Source organism: Rattus norvegicus, chromosome X (genome assembly GCF_036323735.1).
Source record: "Rattus norvegicus strain BN/NHsdMcwi chromosome X, GRCr8, whole genome shotgun sequence".
Classification (NCBI taxonomy): Eukaryota; Metazoa; Chordata; class Mammalia; order Rodentia; family Muridae; genus Rattus; species Rattus norvegicus.
Genome location: NC_086039.1, coordinates 153,133,087 through 153,150,212, shown reverse-complemented (window position 1 = coordinate 153,150,212; position 17,126 = coordinate 153,133,087). Strand labels below are relative to the sequence as shown.

The 17,126-nt window shown below is 36.4% G+C and overlaps 1 protein-coding gene across 4 annotated transcripts in view; it reads right to left on the bottom strand.

The window, feature by feature from the left end:
• Aff2 (ALF transcription elongation factor 2) overlaps window positions 1-17,126 on the bottom strand; it is a 504,502-nt gene that overhangs the window by 326,868 nt on the left and 160,508 nt on the right. For 2 of the 4 annotated variants that reach the window (XM_006229539.4, XM_006229538.3), the window contains exon 2: window positions 10,706-10,826. In XM_006229539.4, coding sequence (XP_006229601.1) covers window positions 10,706-10,826 — 121 coding nt within the window. Of the gene's footprint in view, window positions 1-10,693; window positions 10,827-17,126 lie in introns of all 4 variants that reach the window. The other 2 variants (NM_001427288.1, XM_017602424.2) reach the window with 1 other exon arrangement.

The following is a 17,126-nucleotide window of genomic DNA, read 5'->3' as shown; positions in this document are numbered from 1 at the left end:
AAGTGAGGAGAACATAAATATTATATTGAAAGGTATTTTGGATCCCGATTAGAATTTTTCACAGATCTTCAGTGACCATTTTTAAGTTTCATGTGGAGTCACATACATACACATACAAACTCTCTCTGTGTGTTTCTCTGTGTCTCTGTGTCTCTCTGTGTCTCTGTCTCGCTGTCTCTGTCTCTTTATCTCTGTCTGACTCTCTGTCTCTCTGTCTCAGTCTGTGTGTCCCTGTGTCTCTCTGTCTGTCTCTGTCTCTGCTTCTCTCTCTTTCTCTGTCTCTCTCTCACTCTGTCTCTCTCTCTTTCTCTCTCTCTCTCTCTCTAGAAAGGACAGATATATCTTCCTAAGAAAGGGAAAGAGAGAAAGTTATATATAAATGAGGATAGAGACTGGAATAGGAGGATCAGTTAGAGAGAGGGAGGAGGGGCCCAAGGAAGGAAATACAGGGAAAAATAGCTAAAACTAAGGGTCATTTGAAGGGTAGTATCAAAATCTAGTGTAATAGGCACTTCCATATATATATATATATATATATATATATATATATATATATATGAAGGCAATCTAAATGAAATCACTAATTAATGGGGGAGACAGCAACCCATAAGACATAGCTTGTTACCAAATGAAGCTTCCAGAACTGGGATTGGGACATATATAACTAATTGAGTTGTTGGACAAAGGGGTCCCAAAGAAATCCCCGAACAATCCAGGATGTAGCCACAACTCTAAAATGCTCTCTACAAACTGATAGAAAGTTGACATTGCTGAAAACAAGATCTAAAATCTCACTGAACATGGAAGTCAATCTGTTGCCTACATAGAGTCTTTATCTTTAAGAGCTAGCATCTTTGGTATAGGGATGCTTCATACTACCAAAGGGGAGGTATAAACAGCAACAAAGACATAACCCTTTGATATGCAATGATTTCCTGCTTGCAAGAAAACTGAACAATATCTGATTTGACTGAAAGTCTATTCCATGAGAGAAACCAGTACCTGACCATGCTAGAGTGATAAAGAACCTATGACTAGATAAGACTAAATATTTCTGCTCTTTTAAAAAAGTAGCAATCAAATACTCCTTAAGACATTTCACATAGTCATATGTCAGTGCCCTGCCCAACCATCATCAAAGAAGCTTTCTCCTACAGCAGATTGGGGCAAATAAAGAGGCCCATGGTCAGATATTATGCAGAGAATGAGAAACTTTGGAACATTTAGCTTTAAAGGGGATGTCTAATCAAAGTCATCACCTTGGGGCTCAAGGGAGCCTATCAAAAGTGGAGATGGAAAGAGTGTAAAAGCAAGAGGGAATGGAGGATACCAAGAACACACAGCACTCTAAATCAACAGGATCAAAAATCGGATGGACGAAATAATAGAGACTGAGGCAGCATAGAAATTGTAGGGGTCTGTATATCGGGTCATAGGACTGAGAAAAGTAGTGGACCTAGACCCTCATCCTTAATCAAGAAACAATCTCCAACTAATAACCACTTGCAACTGAGTAGTTTCTTCTAAGGAGTTTCAGTGAGTATATAAACCACAATTTAGGTTAGGCCCCAGGCCTAAGAGTTGTTAGTTGGCCAACATAAAATGGTTTGAATGGTATTGTTTAGAACTTTATGTATCATTTTACATTGTTTTGGCAATTGTGTCCAATTAATCTTTTACTTGCTTACATATTGTGACTTTCAGTTTTAGTGTTTTATATGAGATTCCTTAGTGTGCAAATGAGTGTGGCTCTGTTTCTTGTACCTGCTCTTGAGCCCTTCTCCTCTTTGTTTTGTCATTTTGTTTTTGTGTTAGCACTCAGAAGCCAGCTTGTTTTCTAATGAGAGAAAGAAAAGGGGTGAATCTGGATTGGACAGTTGGTGGGGAGGAACTGAGAGTAGTAGACAGAGGGAAATCATAACCAGGATACATAATGTGAGACAAAAAGGTAGTTTGAATAAAAGAGGGGATTTAGAATGAATAGTGAGGGTAAGTGGTTGGTGTTCTTCATGTTCTGCCCTTAACACATTTATTGCAAGAGAATGTTAAGGCAAAGTGAGTAATTTAGCAAAACAATAATGAAATAAAAACAGAAAACCCCACTAATTGTGGGTTTGATGAGATGGACTGATGCATTGTACATTAAAATTAAAGCTATCTTCTTATTGGTGGTTGAGTCACAAGGAATGCTTGATTTGTGTGACATATTAATCTTCGTAATACATTATACCATAAAATGCAAAGCCTGTTTGATAGAGAAATCAGTTAAACTATTCCTTCCTCACTACACGAACTTTAAACAAGGCAATGGATTAAACAACGTCTAATTGAGCTAACTTATGACTAACATGAATCTAATTCCTTAATCAGAGAACTGTAGAAATTGCTGGGGCCTGCCTACATATTCTGGGGGCGGCTGTGTTTACACATTGATGATTCATACTCATTTACTTTGAAATGCTGCATTGTTCATCAACAGTGACTCAAGTTCTCCTGTGTCTTTCCAGTAGTTAGAACATTTTTTCAAGAATTTAAATGTGACTTAAGTAAATCAAAACAAAGTTATTTTTTCAAAGCAATGTTAGCCTAATGTGGAAGCGTCGAAGAGGCAACCAAATCAATCTTTTGAATAATCAGCTGCCTATCTCCATCATATCCTTGTAGGATATGCTAATCTCATAAAATGCCAGATTATTATTTTATGAAATAATTAGAGACTTATATTTTTGCAATGAAGAATCAAAGCTTTTATGACTAAAATAAGGATAGCTGTATACTTGGAAATAAATCTGATGAAATTCAGTTGCTAATTCTCAAAATTAACTTTTAAGCTTCTCTTTACATCTAAATAGGCTACCAAAAGAAGATGTTTAATTCAGAAAAGCAAAAGACTTCATTATGCCTATGTAGTACTATTGTGGCACCATATGTTACAAAAAGTAAAAGCTACCATTATCCTAGGTATCATTTGTCAATGGAGCCATTAGTTACTAAAGATCCCGTATTATATGGCCTTTATGTCATAGAAACCATGAGCATGCCATGCTTTCCATGCACAAAAGTAGAAGGCAATGTGGTCCATAAAAGTTAGATGTTCTACATTCAAAGTATTACAAATGCCCCCAATACTTCCTTCTCTCTTAGGCCACACGAGTGTTGTATTTATTCAAGTCTCAGATATTAATTTCTATTTAAGGATATATAACTCTATTGTCTTTGCATGTGAAGATGGGAAAATATGAGGAAGGATAAAGTGTGATAGATTAGAAATTGATGATATCTCCTAGAGAAAGAAAAAAAAATGGACTGAGAAGATTGGGCTCAAGCAAAACATTTGGAGCACATGCACTTTTAATAGACAGAGTCAAGAGGAGCCAGGAAAGGACAGCAAAAGGGAATAATCAGAGAGTGAATCAAACTAGGAACCTTGGCCTCATTATTAGAGTGATCTCCACATATTTAATTCATGTCATGTGTTAATTCTTAGACATTTGTAAAAAAAATTAGGGCAGTTAGAAAAATATGAATTTCAAAGACTATACAAAAATATGCTAAATATATGCTAGGAGATTTCTGTGGGGGATGGAGGTCATTAGAATTTGAATAAATACAAGTCAATTTTAGTTTGCTTATCATCAAGAACATCAAGAACATGGTTGCATCATATGCAACCATGGTGCCAAAGTAGTGATTAAACAATTAACATTCTATGGAATTCTCAGTAGAATAATTGCCCTGTTTTCAGAAGCACATTTGAAAGGCATATTTAAAAGATATAGAAGGGATAAATCATTTTTAGTCCCTAAAATTCCCTAGGTTTACCATTTTTATGACAGAAATTACTTTTTAGCAAAGACAAGAATAAACTCTTTGTGTATAGCAATTTCCTTCAACTGACTTACACAATGAACCATTTGGACAGCAGCCAAAGTCAGGATGTCTATTCACTCCCTAAATATAAAACAAAAAAATTCCATTGCCTTAAGATCCCACCAAGAATCTGATACAAGTCTGAAATATTTTCAGGGTTGTTCTACATTCTTAAAAACATCTATCTCTCAAGTCATATTATTGTATGTTACAAACACAGATACCTAGCTATGATCAAGGATCTCACTCTACCAGCAGAAACAAAGAAATTTAACTTCTCACTCAAAATATCATGGGCATGCTTAATGGATACAGTGGTAGTGCATTTCTACAAAATATCCTTATCCTTTCCCACTACTACCAGCACAACAATACCCCTTGCTGTGAGAAGTCACTCCACCCTCTAGATCCACATCATAAGGATCCACATACCTTCTATCTCATTTGCTTACAAGCAAGCTAGTAAAATGCCTGTTGTTATTTTGATGATATGTAGAAGACATATTTTTTTATCAGTAAGAAGAATAATGTCTAATTCTTAATGACTCTTCATTGATGTTTACCTATTAGAGTTACCTTAGTTTCTGAGGCAATTCTTAAAACATATTTTGAACAAAGAGAATTTCTAAACTGGCAAATATCTATCAATATGATGTCAAAATTAATAGAAGATTAATTTTTTTAAAAAGCCCAGAAATTAACATCTCGCTATTCAGTATATGTAGCAAAGGTACATTTTCATTTCCTGTCTAAACCTACAGCTATTAAAAACTTGAGGGATAAATCTGAGTCATCTTTATATCACCAAAAATTGCTACAACTTTAGTACAGTGATTCTTAACCTACCCAATGGTGAGATCCTTTAATAAAGTTTCTTGGATCGTAATGACCCCCAACCATAAAATTATTTTTGTTATGACTTCATAACTGTAATTTTCCTACTTATACGAATTGTAATAAAAATATTTGACACACAGGATGTCTATGTGAACCCTGTGAAACAGTTGTTTGACCCTCCAAAGGGGTTGTAACCCACAGGATAAGAACTACTTCTCTAGTATTAAATTATCAAATAAATTGTTGCAGAATTTAACAGAAAAAATTATATCCCATACTGTGCCTCCACCAAATGAAAGAACATATAATAACTTGAAGCAAGTGATACCCATAAAAGGCAAAGGGCATGTCAACTTGGTTACTACTGATTGAACAATAACTTGAAAATACCTTGGAAAAGTCCATGATATTAACGTTAGGTCAAAAATGAAAAGTTTAGGGGTTGGGGATTTAGCTCAGTGGTAGAACGCTTGCCTAGCAAGTGCAAGGCCCTGGGTTCGGTCCCCAGCCCCCCCCCCAAAAAAAGAAAAAGAAAAAAATGAAAAGTTTATAGGTTAAAATATAATATTTATCTATAAAAAGAAAAATATCACCACATATCATTAAGTAAGATAAAATAATATGTATGGTCTTAAAATGTAAAACGGGATTTCTATTATGGGCTCACCTATAAAAAATTTAAAGCAATTTAAAAATGATTTCTTTTTCCTTAGCACAGACTTTTGTGTAGAAAATACCAAGGTATTCCTTATATACATTTTTCATGAAGACAAAATCTATTTCAGTGAAAATGAGTGTTTATTTCAAGTTAGGAGTTAAACGATCCCAATAAGTTTCTGTAGCTTTTCTGTACACACAAGCTACAGGAGTCGACTAGAACAGTGGTAGCCTGTAAGAATGGAGGCTGCATTCCTCTTAGAAGAATTTCCTCAGCGAGCAATTGTTTCAGAAGGCCTCATGACAGGAATTCTATAGGAGATAATTTAAGGTTGAGTTTACTATCCAAGCTTTGTAAGTTAAAAAATGAAGATCTGCACAGTTTGCATAACAGATGTGCTGTGGCTACAAGTAGGATATACAGTGATCATCCATATGACAAATACTGGTAAGGAAAAACACTCACAAATTAAAGTTAGGCATAGACACATAGGCATAGATACATAGCCTCAAAATGTCCACTATTAACAACCACCAGACACTTCATAGTTCAGAACAGGTGGACAGGTCAATTTTCTGCCTCCCTACCATTGGAGAGGTGACTGTCATCTAATCTTATAATTTCTCAAAAACTAGGCATGACATAGAAAACCTAGTGGAGCCTGAAACACATCTCTCTACACCTACATTATCTCCTCTCACTATACACAATAGAAACTTCTGATGTACACTAAATGTTCCTTTTTTGCCCACCAGCAGCTTAGCAATCCTGTTAAGAAGGAAGATACTCTCACCAGACTTGTTTGAAAATTCTAAACATTTCAAAGATGGAATTTAGCTGTTTCAATCAATTATAGACTTCTTTAAATATGGCCAATACTTTACTTCTCATTCTACATAATTGGTTGATTCCTTAAAAGTAACCGGTGTAGCCATTATTTTCCAAGTAAACACAATCTCTCTATCATCAAGGAAATGCATTTCACAAGTATTTTCAAGCATGAATTACACGTCTGCTTTGTGGCTCATGACTAACAGCGCTGATTCATTTAAGCTTTCTGCTTCTCATTACCTTAGGAAATGCAAAGTTCCCTCAGTTTGCTTCTAATGTTATCTACAAATCTGTAGTGTAATTTCATTGCCAGACTAATGTGCTAAGAGGCTATTGTACCATATTATTTCCTTTTAATAAAATAAGCAAAATAATTCAAATTTCAAAGTTCATTTTTCTTCTTTTTTTTGTGGTATAACTGAAGTATGTAATTTAGTAATTTCCTTTTTTCCTAATTCTGATATTTTCACAGTTAATCTCTCTGGGCCATGAGTTGCCATTGCTTCCTCTACATATAATAATGGCACGAATAGAACTTTATGTACTTTATGGATTTTAAGGCAAGGTGTTCCAAGGCATTTCATTGGATCCTCACAACAATCATTCAAATAACCCTCCATCAGTCTTGGTCTTTACTTCCTTTAAAACAAATGTATTTGTATAAACCACTTAAACCTTTCTCTACTCCAGTTTCCTCATTTTTATTAAGTCATGAAAATCTGTAAAATAGCACTAGCAGTAGTAATTGTAGTAATAATAACAAGATCAATTTTTAAAAGGAGGACTAATGCACAAATGTTATGAGAGAAATTAACCACTTTTTGATTGGACTTAAGTTCCACTCCATGAAATGAAACTAATATCTGTCAGTGTTCAGGCAGTTAAGAACTTGAGACTACATAGGTCATTGACCTGCATGAAAACCAAACACCAAAACTTAATTTTGCTAAAGGAACATAGCAATCAAATGATTCTGAATGCTATTCTGCTATCAAACCCATAAATCGTTGCCTCATTCAACCTTCATGAGAGAAGCTTCTTCCCCTAGGTAAGTAACAAAAAGAACCACAACTCAATAGTATGCAGAGAATGTGAGTCTTCGTAATTCTCAGTCCTAAATGGAATGTCTTCATCAATCCCCTTCTTTCCTTCAATTTTCAGGACTCTATGCAGAAGAAAGAGCTAGAGACTCCAAGTGTCGTTCAGACACAGCAGGACTAATGTTCATATAAACTCACAGAGACTGTGACATATTCAGAAGCCCTGCAAGGTTCAAGCCAGATGGGGTCCTAGCACCAAGAGGAAGATAGGGACACTGGGCCCCAGCCCTAACCAAGAATCTATCCATAATTGATGACTGTTGGCAAAGGCAAAATAAGTTTCCTGCAAAGGGAATCCTACTGAGGATATAAACCACAGTTTATTTCAGTCCTCAAGCCCAGGATTAGTTAGTTGGACAACACAAAAATGGTTTCAATAGTATTTATATGGGTGGGGCTTTTTGTATCCTTTTACTTTGCTTTGCCATTTTCGTCTAATTTATCTTTTACTTGTTTATTTTGATTATTGTTTTTTGAGGGTTTTTGTGTGTCTTTCTAAGTTCTTTCTTTGTTTTTTGTTTTGAGAGAGAGAGAGAGAGAGAGAGAGAGAGAGAGAGAAACTATGACCCTGAGTAGACAGAGAGGTAGAGAAGGACTAGAATGAATTGGAGTAATGTATAACGTGATCAAAGTTATTGTGATTGTGTGATATTTTGTTGAAAAATAATAGCTAGGCAGTGGCTGCACACACCTTTAATTACAGCACATGGAAGGCAGAGGCACACAGATCTCTTGAGTTTGAGGCCAGCCTGGATTACTGAGTGAGTTCTAGTACTACCAGGGGCTACACCGAATAAAGCTTGTCTTGAAAATGAAAAGAGAAGAGAAGAAACAAAATAATAAAAACATAAACTTGAACAAAAAGGCAGAGAAAACTATGAAGCGAAGAAAATATGAAGATGCTGAGGAAACACCTAAGTTCTTAGACTTAAAATTCCTCAAAAAACATGGGGACAATTTGTACCCCACGTATTGTAAGGATTAAAAGTATACATATATAAAGCCCTAGTCTAGAGTAGGGGCATATTATTTCCTCACAAGTCTTTTTATTCTCATAAAGTCATGTCATATGGCTTCATTATTCTTAGGCCCCTTTCAAATCACTCTTGTCAACACCTTAGCAAAAACTTGAGTTTCAAAGACTCACACTACAAATATCCCCAGGGAGAAAGTTCCTATCAACAACCAAATCTTAAGAAAGTCAATATTCTTTCCACTGTGAATATGGCACAGTCCAAGAATAGAAATAAATTAGTAAACAGTATGAAAGAGTCCCATATTGCTCATCCTGCCAAGAAAAATCAGCAGGTGCAAGGGAATGTACCTATTATTGTCTATTTTTATGAACCATTGATAGTATTAGACATACTATAAAGTCCTGAGTTAAGTTTGGTACAGCTTGATGGCTGTCATTGCTATTGACATTTTTGGATTTTCCAAAGTCAGGATGTCCTTTCCCCATGCAAGATAAAGTCCATATTAATTACCTATTATTTTCTACTTAACCATTTCCTGTGCATTCTCCAATCCCTGGCAATTGTTTGCCCATAATTTTTCTATGGTCATAAATTATACTTAGACATTAGGTCCAATAATAAATTTATAGTTCTTATAGTCCCTTACTTCCTAGAGAAACAGTAGCAAATATGTTCACCAGAGAATTTTTTATTTCCTCGGTTCTCATTAAATGTTCCTTAACTTAAGAGTTCTGCCTATCAGTTTTCTTTCCAGGACTCAGCTCTTACCACCCTTTACTTCTTTTCTGATGTCACCCTTGGTAATGATGACAGTATCTATTCTCACAGCTTCCACATGTCCCTCAAATCTCTCCCTTGACCTCTCATATAAGCTCTAGATGTGGGTCTCCAGTGCCTTTTCTGTGTTATCCCACATGTATATCAAATGCAACATGGTCAAACTTGAATTATTTTTTTACACTACAGCATCAATGTTGCCTTCCTCTTAAACTACTTACTGATAACCACCATGTCTTCAGGTAAGAAACTAACAAAACAAAATGTAGACTAAATCCTCCGTTTTCCACATTACATTTAGTTAGGAACCGAGTCTTATCATTTCAACCTCCATACTTTATCATAAATCCATCCTGTAATAAGTTTCTCTTAACAAATAGTTCCTTAAACTTCCTCTCTCTCTTTCTATCACCAATGTCATCACTCACTTACAACATACTCTTGTCACTAGACTAGAATTTTCCTGAAGGTAGGGACCATATTTTGTTTCTATTTGTAAACTTGTCTAAGATACTCATCAGCTCATAGTGGACCTTCAAAACATATAAATAAACCATATATCTGAATATGCACAGATATGTGTACTACATAAAGCGGATCAATTGAAATTGGAAAAATGCTGTGTAACTATGGGAATTGCCAATCATTTAAAAATTAGTGGTTTATTCAGTCAGCCTTTGAAAACTTGAAAGGTACCCAAGTGTCTAAATCAAGAATTCTTTACTCATTCTTAACAAAGCAGCAAAACTCTTGACTTAGTAGCCACCAATGCAAACTGCTAGCTTTACACCAAAGCAGACTCTGAACCTACTCTGTATTTGTTGAGAATTTCCCGTTTCTAGAAGCTACTGTCTTTTAAATGATACCCTTCTTAAATCACCTTTTGAATTTTCATTCATTCATCTCATCTCTTTTATTGGTTTAGTCTCATTAAAAATTATACTACTAAAAAGTTTTACTTTAAAAAACAGCCAATTGCTAGTAATAACATTAAAACTCTTCCCTTCTAATCTCTTTCTAGTTACTTCTAATTTCTACCACCAAATAATCATCCTAAAATAAATACTTGGAGCTATACATGTTTGATCATTCATGAAACCTCATAGGAGGCTGGATGCCACTGGAAAAATCAACCTTACATCATTCTATAATCTGGTTGAACAATCTCCCTAGCCCATGCTTATTAGCCAGGAAGAAACATGATGGGTTTTTTTCCCCTTGCCAAGAAGCCAAGGATTTTCAAATGCTTATTAGAGCTACCTACCATGAATCCTAAACCGAACTGGAAAAACAAGGGGGAGCATCTGTTTTGCATTAGATGGCACTGATTGGGAAGATGAGTAGTCCTATCCATTGGCATTTTAATAAGGCCCACAAGATTTGCTCAGCTAAACACATAAAGAACAGAAAGAATTTTCTTATAACAAGTGTTGGGCTGTGAGGGGCTCTTTGAAGACAGAAAGTCTTACAAGTCAGAGAATATGAATTTTGTTCTTGCACACATCTTTTGAAACTTTTAATTGCCCCCAATTTAACAGTATCACTTTTAAAATAAGTTTTGTTGTTTGAAAATAAAGTTAGTATTAATAGGCAGGTTCAAAACTATAGCAAGAAAGTATTGTCCAAAAAGATAAATTACATACATATTCAGCTACCTTGTAGGGCTCCCCAAAAAGATCAAAGCCTGAAGAAAAAAGATCTTCTTCTTGTTGAACTTCTTGACTCCTTCGTTCCCATTCCCTTTTTTTAAGTGCACTACGGTCTTGTTCATAGTGACTGACATGAAAAGGAAAAGACAAACAGAGAAAATATTAATTAACCATGAAGAAATGTAGATCTCCCTATTTATGCCTAAGAAGAAAAAAAAGATGCAAAATCAATTCTTTCCAACACAGTGCTGCATAGAGAACCCTGTACTGAATTTAAAAATAAGGAAAAAAAACCCCAGAAATTTGTTGATTAGAAATTGTACTCGTGGCCGTAAAAGTATGTAGAAATCTTCTCTTTTGCCCTTTCGATTAGCAGATGCAGTTTCACAGTATGAAAAGGTAGTCTACTATGCAGAAGAGGGATAAATTACGGTCATGTCATGTTATTAACTACCTGGGGCCATGAATCCACATATGTCACACAATACAAAGAAATAAATTATTAAAGTATAAATCTTTGCGTAAAATAGAACTATTCCCAAAGCCTATACCATATTTTAATGATCACTGGTGAGTTTCCAGGCATTAAACCATCTTAAGTGGCAGTGGACACATATGAATCTTAACTAAATTATTTAAATACTTGGAATTCCTTTTTGATTGGAGACATATATGTGTATATGCATACATACATATGCATGTGTAAATGCATGTGCGCGTGTGCATGCACACACACACACACACACACACACACACACACACACACTTTACACTGCTCTAGGAACCCTTTGGGAAAACTTTTAAGAAAGGAAGGATCATAGCTAAACCAACAAATTATTGACTAGGAATGAAAGAGGTTTATGGCAGAAGAATTAATTGCACTCAATATAAAGGTGTTTTAATAACACCACTTCTAGAGTTTCATCAAATTTGAGGCTTTTCCATTGAAGTATTCAGAGATTCTAGACAACATTTAAGATCTAGTCTGTACCTCTGAGGGTTACAGAATTGATTGCTTCCATATTAAGAAAAATCTTAACCCACAAAAGGAACAAAGAGTGGAACTGAGAATGAAGGAATGACCATCCAGGGACTGCCTCACTGAGGGATCCATAAAATCTGCAGTCACCAAACCCAGTCACTATTCCTGCTGCCAAGAAGTGCTTGCTGACTGGAGCCGGTTATACTGGATTCCTGAGAGGCTCTGCCAGAGCCTGACAAATACAGAGTCAGATGCTTGCAGCCAACAATTGGACTTAGCATGGGGTTCCCAATGGAGGAATTAGAGGAAAGACTGAAGTAGCTGAAAGGGTTTGCAATCCCATAGGAAGAACAACAATATCAACCAACCAGACCCCCCCAGAGCTTCCAGGGACGAAACCACCAACCAAAGAGTACACATAGAAAGACACATGGCTCTAGCTGCATATGTAGCAGAGGATGGCATTGTCTGGCATCAATAGGAGAAGAATCCCTTGGTTCTGTGAAGGCTTGATTCCCCCCAGTGTAGGGGAATGCCAGGGCAGTGAGGCATGAGTGAGTGGGTGGGAAGGGAAGCATCCTCACTGAGTCAGGTGGGGGGAATGGGAGAGTGGGGTTCCAGAGGGGGAACCGGGAAAAAGGATAACATTGGAAATGTAAATACATAAAATATCCAAAAAAATTTAAAAATTAAAAAGGAAGTTATTCTCTCTACCATGCAATACTTCAAATTAAACTCTAAATGTATATGGGTTATACCAAAAGTTGAGAATCTCTAACACAAATATCTGAAACTCAAAATGCTACCAAATCTGAAACTTTTAAAGTGCTTACCTGATGCTACAAGTGGAAAATTCCCTAGTTAATGGTATGTATGAGAGGTCACAGTGAAAATTCAGGCACACAAATCATATTCCTTCACAGTGGGAACATATGATTTATATGCAACATAAATTTCCTGTCTTTTTCACATGATATCTATGTATGGATCTGGGAGGCACAATTACAACTAGCTTATCAAAACATACCCACTGGCATAATAGTGGGATAGGTGTTATAAGAGTAACGCTTTTGATTGAATTTAAATCCCAGTCCATAGGACAGATCCTATTACTGGCTAAGTCATAGACCATAAAGGAAAATCTAATTCCATTATTCTGCTTTTTAAAAGCACACACTATGGAATTGCATCTGGGATTTAATCATTAAAATTATAGATCAGTATAGTTTTCAACCCTTATCAGAGAAATTTACTTTTCAGTATATGGTAAGTAATCCTTTACTAATAAAATGCAGATGATAAAATATTGTGGAACTCTCACTCATAAATGAGGCACAAATTCCAGCACATCTGAGGCTCAGATGACACTTCAGAAGAGATGGTAGAACGATTCTAAGAGCCAGAGATAGTAGACACAGACATATTATTTACTCACTTTGTGGAGCTATTGTACACATGAACTTACAGCAACTCTGACTGTATGCGTATGAGATGCATAAGAACAATACATCAAAAATCCAAGCATGGATGAGGAAGGGGTTCATGAAGTTCTTCCCCTACTGGCAAATGTGGTTCTTTGAAGAGGAAGAGTCAGTTTTCTTAAGAATGTGGCCCCTGAGAGGCTACACATGCTATGCTCTAATAGATTGTCCTACATTCATGCACAGTTACTGGATTTAATAAAAAATGAACACATGTAATTGGGAGGAAAATTTAATGAGAGATAGGGAAGAAACTAAAAAGTAGGTACTATGGGTAGATTTGACCAAGCATAATATGCATGTATATGAAATTTTAAATAAATAGAGGCATGTATAGTGATGCAGGCCTTAACCACAGCATTGAAAAGACAAGGAGGCATGTGGATTTGTGTTGGTTTGAGTAATAATGGCCCCCATAAGCTCATCTATTTGAATACTTAGTCATCACAGAGTGGCACTACTTGTGAAGGATTAGGGGGTGTGGCCTTGTTGAGGTTGGTTGTACAATTTTTGCAGGAATTATGTCACTGGGGGTTGACTTTGAGGTTTCAGATGCTCAAGCTAGGCTCAGTTGCTCACTCTTGCTGCTGCCTGCAGATCTGAATGTAGAGCTTTTACTTCTCCGGCACCATGTTTGTGTGTCGCCATGCTCCCTGTGGTGGTGATAATGAACTAAACCTCAGAAACTATAAGCAAGGCCCAACTAAATGTGTTCTCTTATAAGAGTGCCTTTGGTCTTGGTGTCACTTCATAGCAGTAGAACACTAAGACAGGATCTCTGTGAGTTTGAGACGAGTTTGACCTCTATCCTGAGTTCCAGGTCAGTCATAGCTATATAGTGAAATTCCATTTCAAAAGAAAGAAAGAAAATATTTCAAAATTAGTGGAAAAATCAGAAACATGAAAGCGAATTTATTTATATAGTTATATAAATATGCATAACATGGCTATCAGGTAATTTACATATCTATACACATATATATGTATGTATTATTTATATGGATGAGTTTTCTGCCAAACACTAATACTATATTAAAGCATAAGTCATTGAAATACAATTTGCCATGATTGAAAACAGGGGTCAAAGATGTATATCAGTATACAAGTGGAGTTAGAGTTTCTGAATACATCATAAACTCGAGTGCCCAGTTAGCTAGTTCCCTTAGGAGTACTGTAGACATCATCTACAAAATAAGGGCCTTGAGCAGCAGTTCTCAACTGGTAGATCCTGACTCCTTTGGGGAATTGAACAATTCTCTCAGAGAGGTCAACTAAAACCACCCTGCATATCAGGTATTTACATTATGATTCATAACAATAGCAAAATTAGAGTTATTAAGTAGCAATGCAAATAATGTTATGGTTGAGGTCACTACAACATGATCAATCATATTAACAGGTCTAAGCATTATAAAGGTTCAGAACCACTTGTCTAGTGCATTAACTATGCACTTTAATATGTAAGGCATATGTGATGCTAATTCACTCTTCACAGAAATCTTTAAATTGTCAAACTCAGTACTTGAATTGATGGGGATATTGTCAACATAAATGACCGTTAGGTTTCCACTTTGAATTGATGACATTTCTAGAGTATTCAGCTGTACCTCCAACTTTCATAATATAGAATATGTATAGCTCATAATTCGTGAGGGGCACTCCTGAGTATGTTCTCAAGTAGTATCAGTTTGTTTGATCCCAGGCTGAGGTCAAAAACCTTACATATTGTGGCACCATGTGTTCAATGTCCATGTTGAAGGCTGATTTGAAATTAACCAGGCATAGTAAGAATTTCAGTCCTTTTACTGTGGCACTGTAACCTCAATACCACAAATAGCCACAGGTAAGAGAAACGTATCAGTTTGTCAGAAATATAAGAAAAATGTGTGCACAGTGAAATAGAATAACAATTTTAGGTAACATTTAGCATTGTAAAGGTGGGAGGATATTTTTTTTGCAATAGAGAAGGACATTAATTTCTTTGCTTTCCATAGCAGATGATTTTCAACACAAAAGCAAGAACTGAAGTCTCCTGCTTCTGAGTAAATGTGAGCAAGACGTCAGTTTCCTTGCTATCTGTTCATTTTTTGCACCTGACAGCTCAAAATGACAAGCTCATAGATCACATTTAATTCTCCCATGAAGAAAACTGAAGTGCTTTGGTCTCTTGGCTTTGCAAACTACCTTCTTTCTCCTCTGAGGGAAAGACATAATTAAAACCCTGAAGGCAAAAAAGGAGAGGGAGAAGAAAAGGAAATGTGCTTTAAGTTGCATGACAGCCCTTCAAGCGGCCAGCAATAAGGGTACTTTCGGGGCTTTAGCCCTAGCTTTCATTTGTTAGGAGGCTCTTGGCTGCATTTTGTATCAGTTCATTAGCTACCAAATTCCAGATGCAAATTTGAATAGCAGATTGAGCATGCACACGGGTGTTATCTGTTGCCGGCAAAACTGCCTGCTGCATTTTTTAACACATCTAACAAAGAACAGTTAATTCTCATATCTCCGGCGAGAAAGAATTTACTCTCCATAGAGTTCCACTGATCTTGGACAGCAACCAAATAGGTCCAACTTTTTCCTTTCAAGCCCAGCATGGTGTTGTATTGAAAGTTTCACACGGTGAAGTTTAATGAGGAATGAACTACACGGTGATGAGGTTTTCAGTGTATAACGTCACTGATTTCTGACTGAAACCAACATTACTAATTTGAAGCACCAGCTAATTAAAACCATAGCTATGTATTTAGCCTCTTGTTATACCTACTGCCGTTTATAATTATGAGGCCCTCTTTATCTACTCAATTAAAGTTCTTACAATTCATGCAGGTTGCATTTGAACCTGTGAACCCTGCAGAGACTGCAGCAAAGTCTGTCTATCCCCCTGAGGATTTGATGCATCTTTATTCTGGGACTTGTTTTTTCTTTCCCCGTGGAAGAGCAGCTGTGGAGCCTAAATAGAAAGCTCAAGCCAGAAAGGAGTTAAGGATCACATTGATGGACAGTCTGAGTTTGCTCAAGAAGACAAGGACAGGCTGAGTCAGTCTCATTAACACAAGAACCCATCTTCCTATTGAATAAAGTCCTAATAAAGCTTCTGTAAATTACTCTAGTACATATCATGAAGATGAGAAATCTCTCTCTCTCTCTTTCTCTCTCTCTCTCTCTCTCTCTCTCACACACACACACACACACACACACACACACACAGAGTTTTTATATCTTTTATATGTTCCCCATCTCTGTTCCTCTCAAGCTTAAAATAGCAGATAAATTCCATTCCTTTATACCGGGGAAACATAAGATGAGGGGAGCTGTCCTAAGATTTAAGTGAGTGTCACAGAAGACCTGAACTTGACTTCCTCCTCTCTTCATGCTGAAGCCATTCCTTCTCGACTCTTCTCTTTCTCTCACACACTCTCCTAATCTTGTCCTTAAATCTGATCTCAAATGTAGGTAACTCTCATTTTGTACATTACAAGCCCCAGGTCCATTTGTGCAGCAATAAACCCAGGGCACATGCAGATTCGATGAGATCTGGAAAGTTCAATTGTACCATATCCATTAGCTCACAGTGGTAGCTTACTTGGCCGACAATGCAGACTTCTCTTTTAGAACAGGAGCGCTAAAGCAGAGAGACACTTTAGCAATCATCTGGCTGTGTTGCCCTCATTTTACAGATGAAGAAATTTAACTAAAAAGGGTAATGGGCTCCACAGCAGGTTCCAAGTAAAATTCCAAGCATGGAAGCCAGGTTTTCACATTTTCAGACCAGCTCTCTCCCTCCACTACTCAAGGTTTGACCGCCCAGTTCCCAGCATACTCAAGAATAAATGAGTCTTCTTTGTACACACCGGCAAACTTTCCTTAGGACTGCATTGCTTTAGAAACTGTCAACAGGGAAAATGTTTAGAAATTTGGTTTGGATTTGAGTAGAGTTAAAAAGGAACATTTACTTTTATATTCAAAT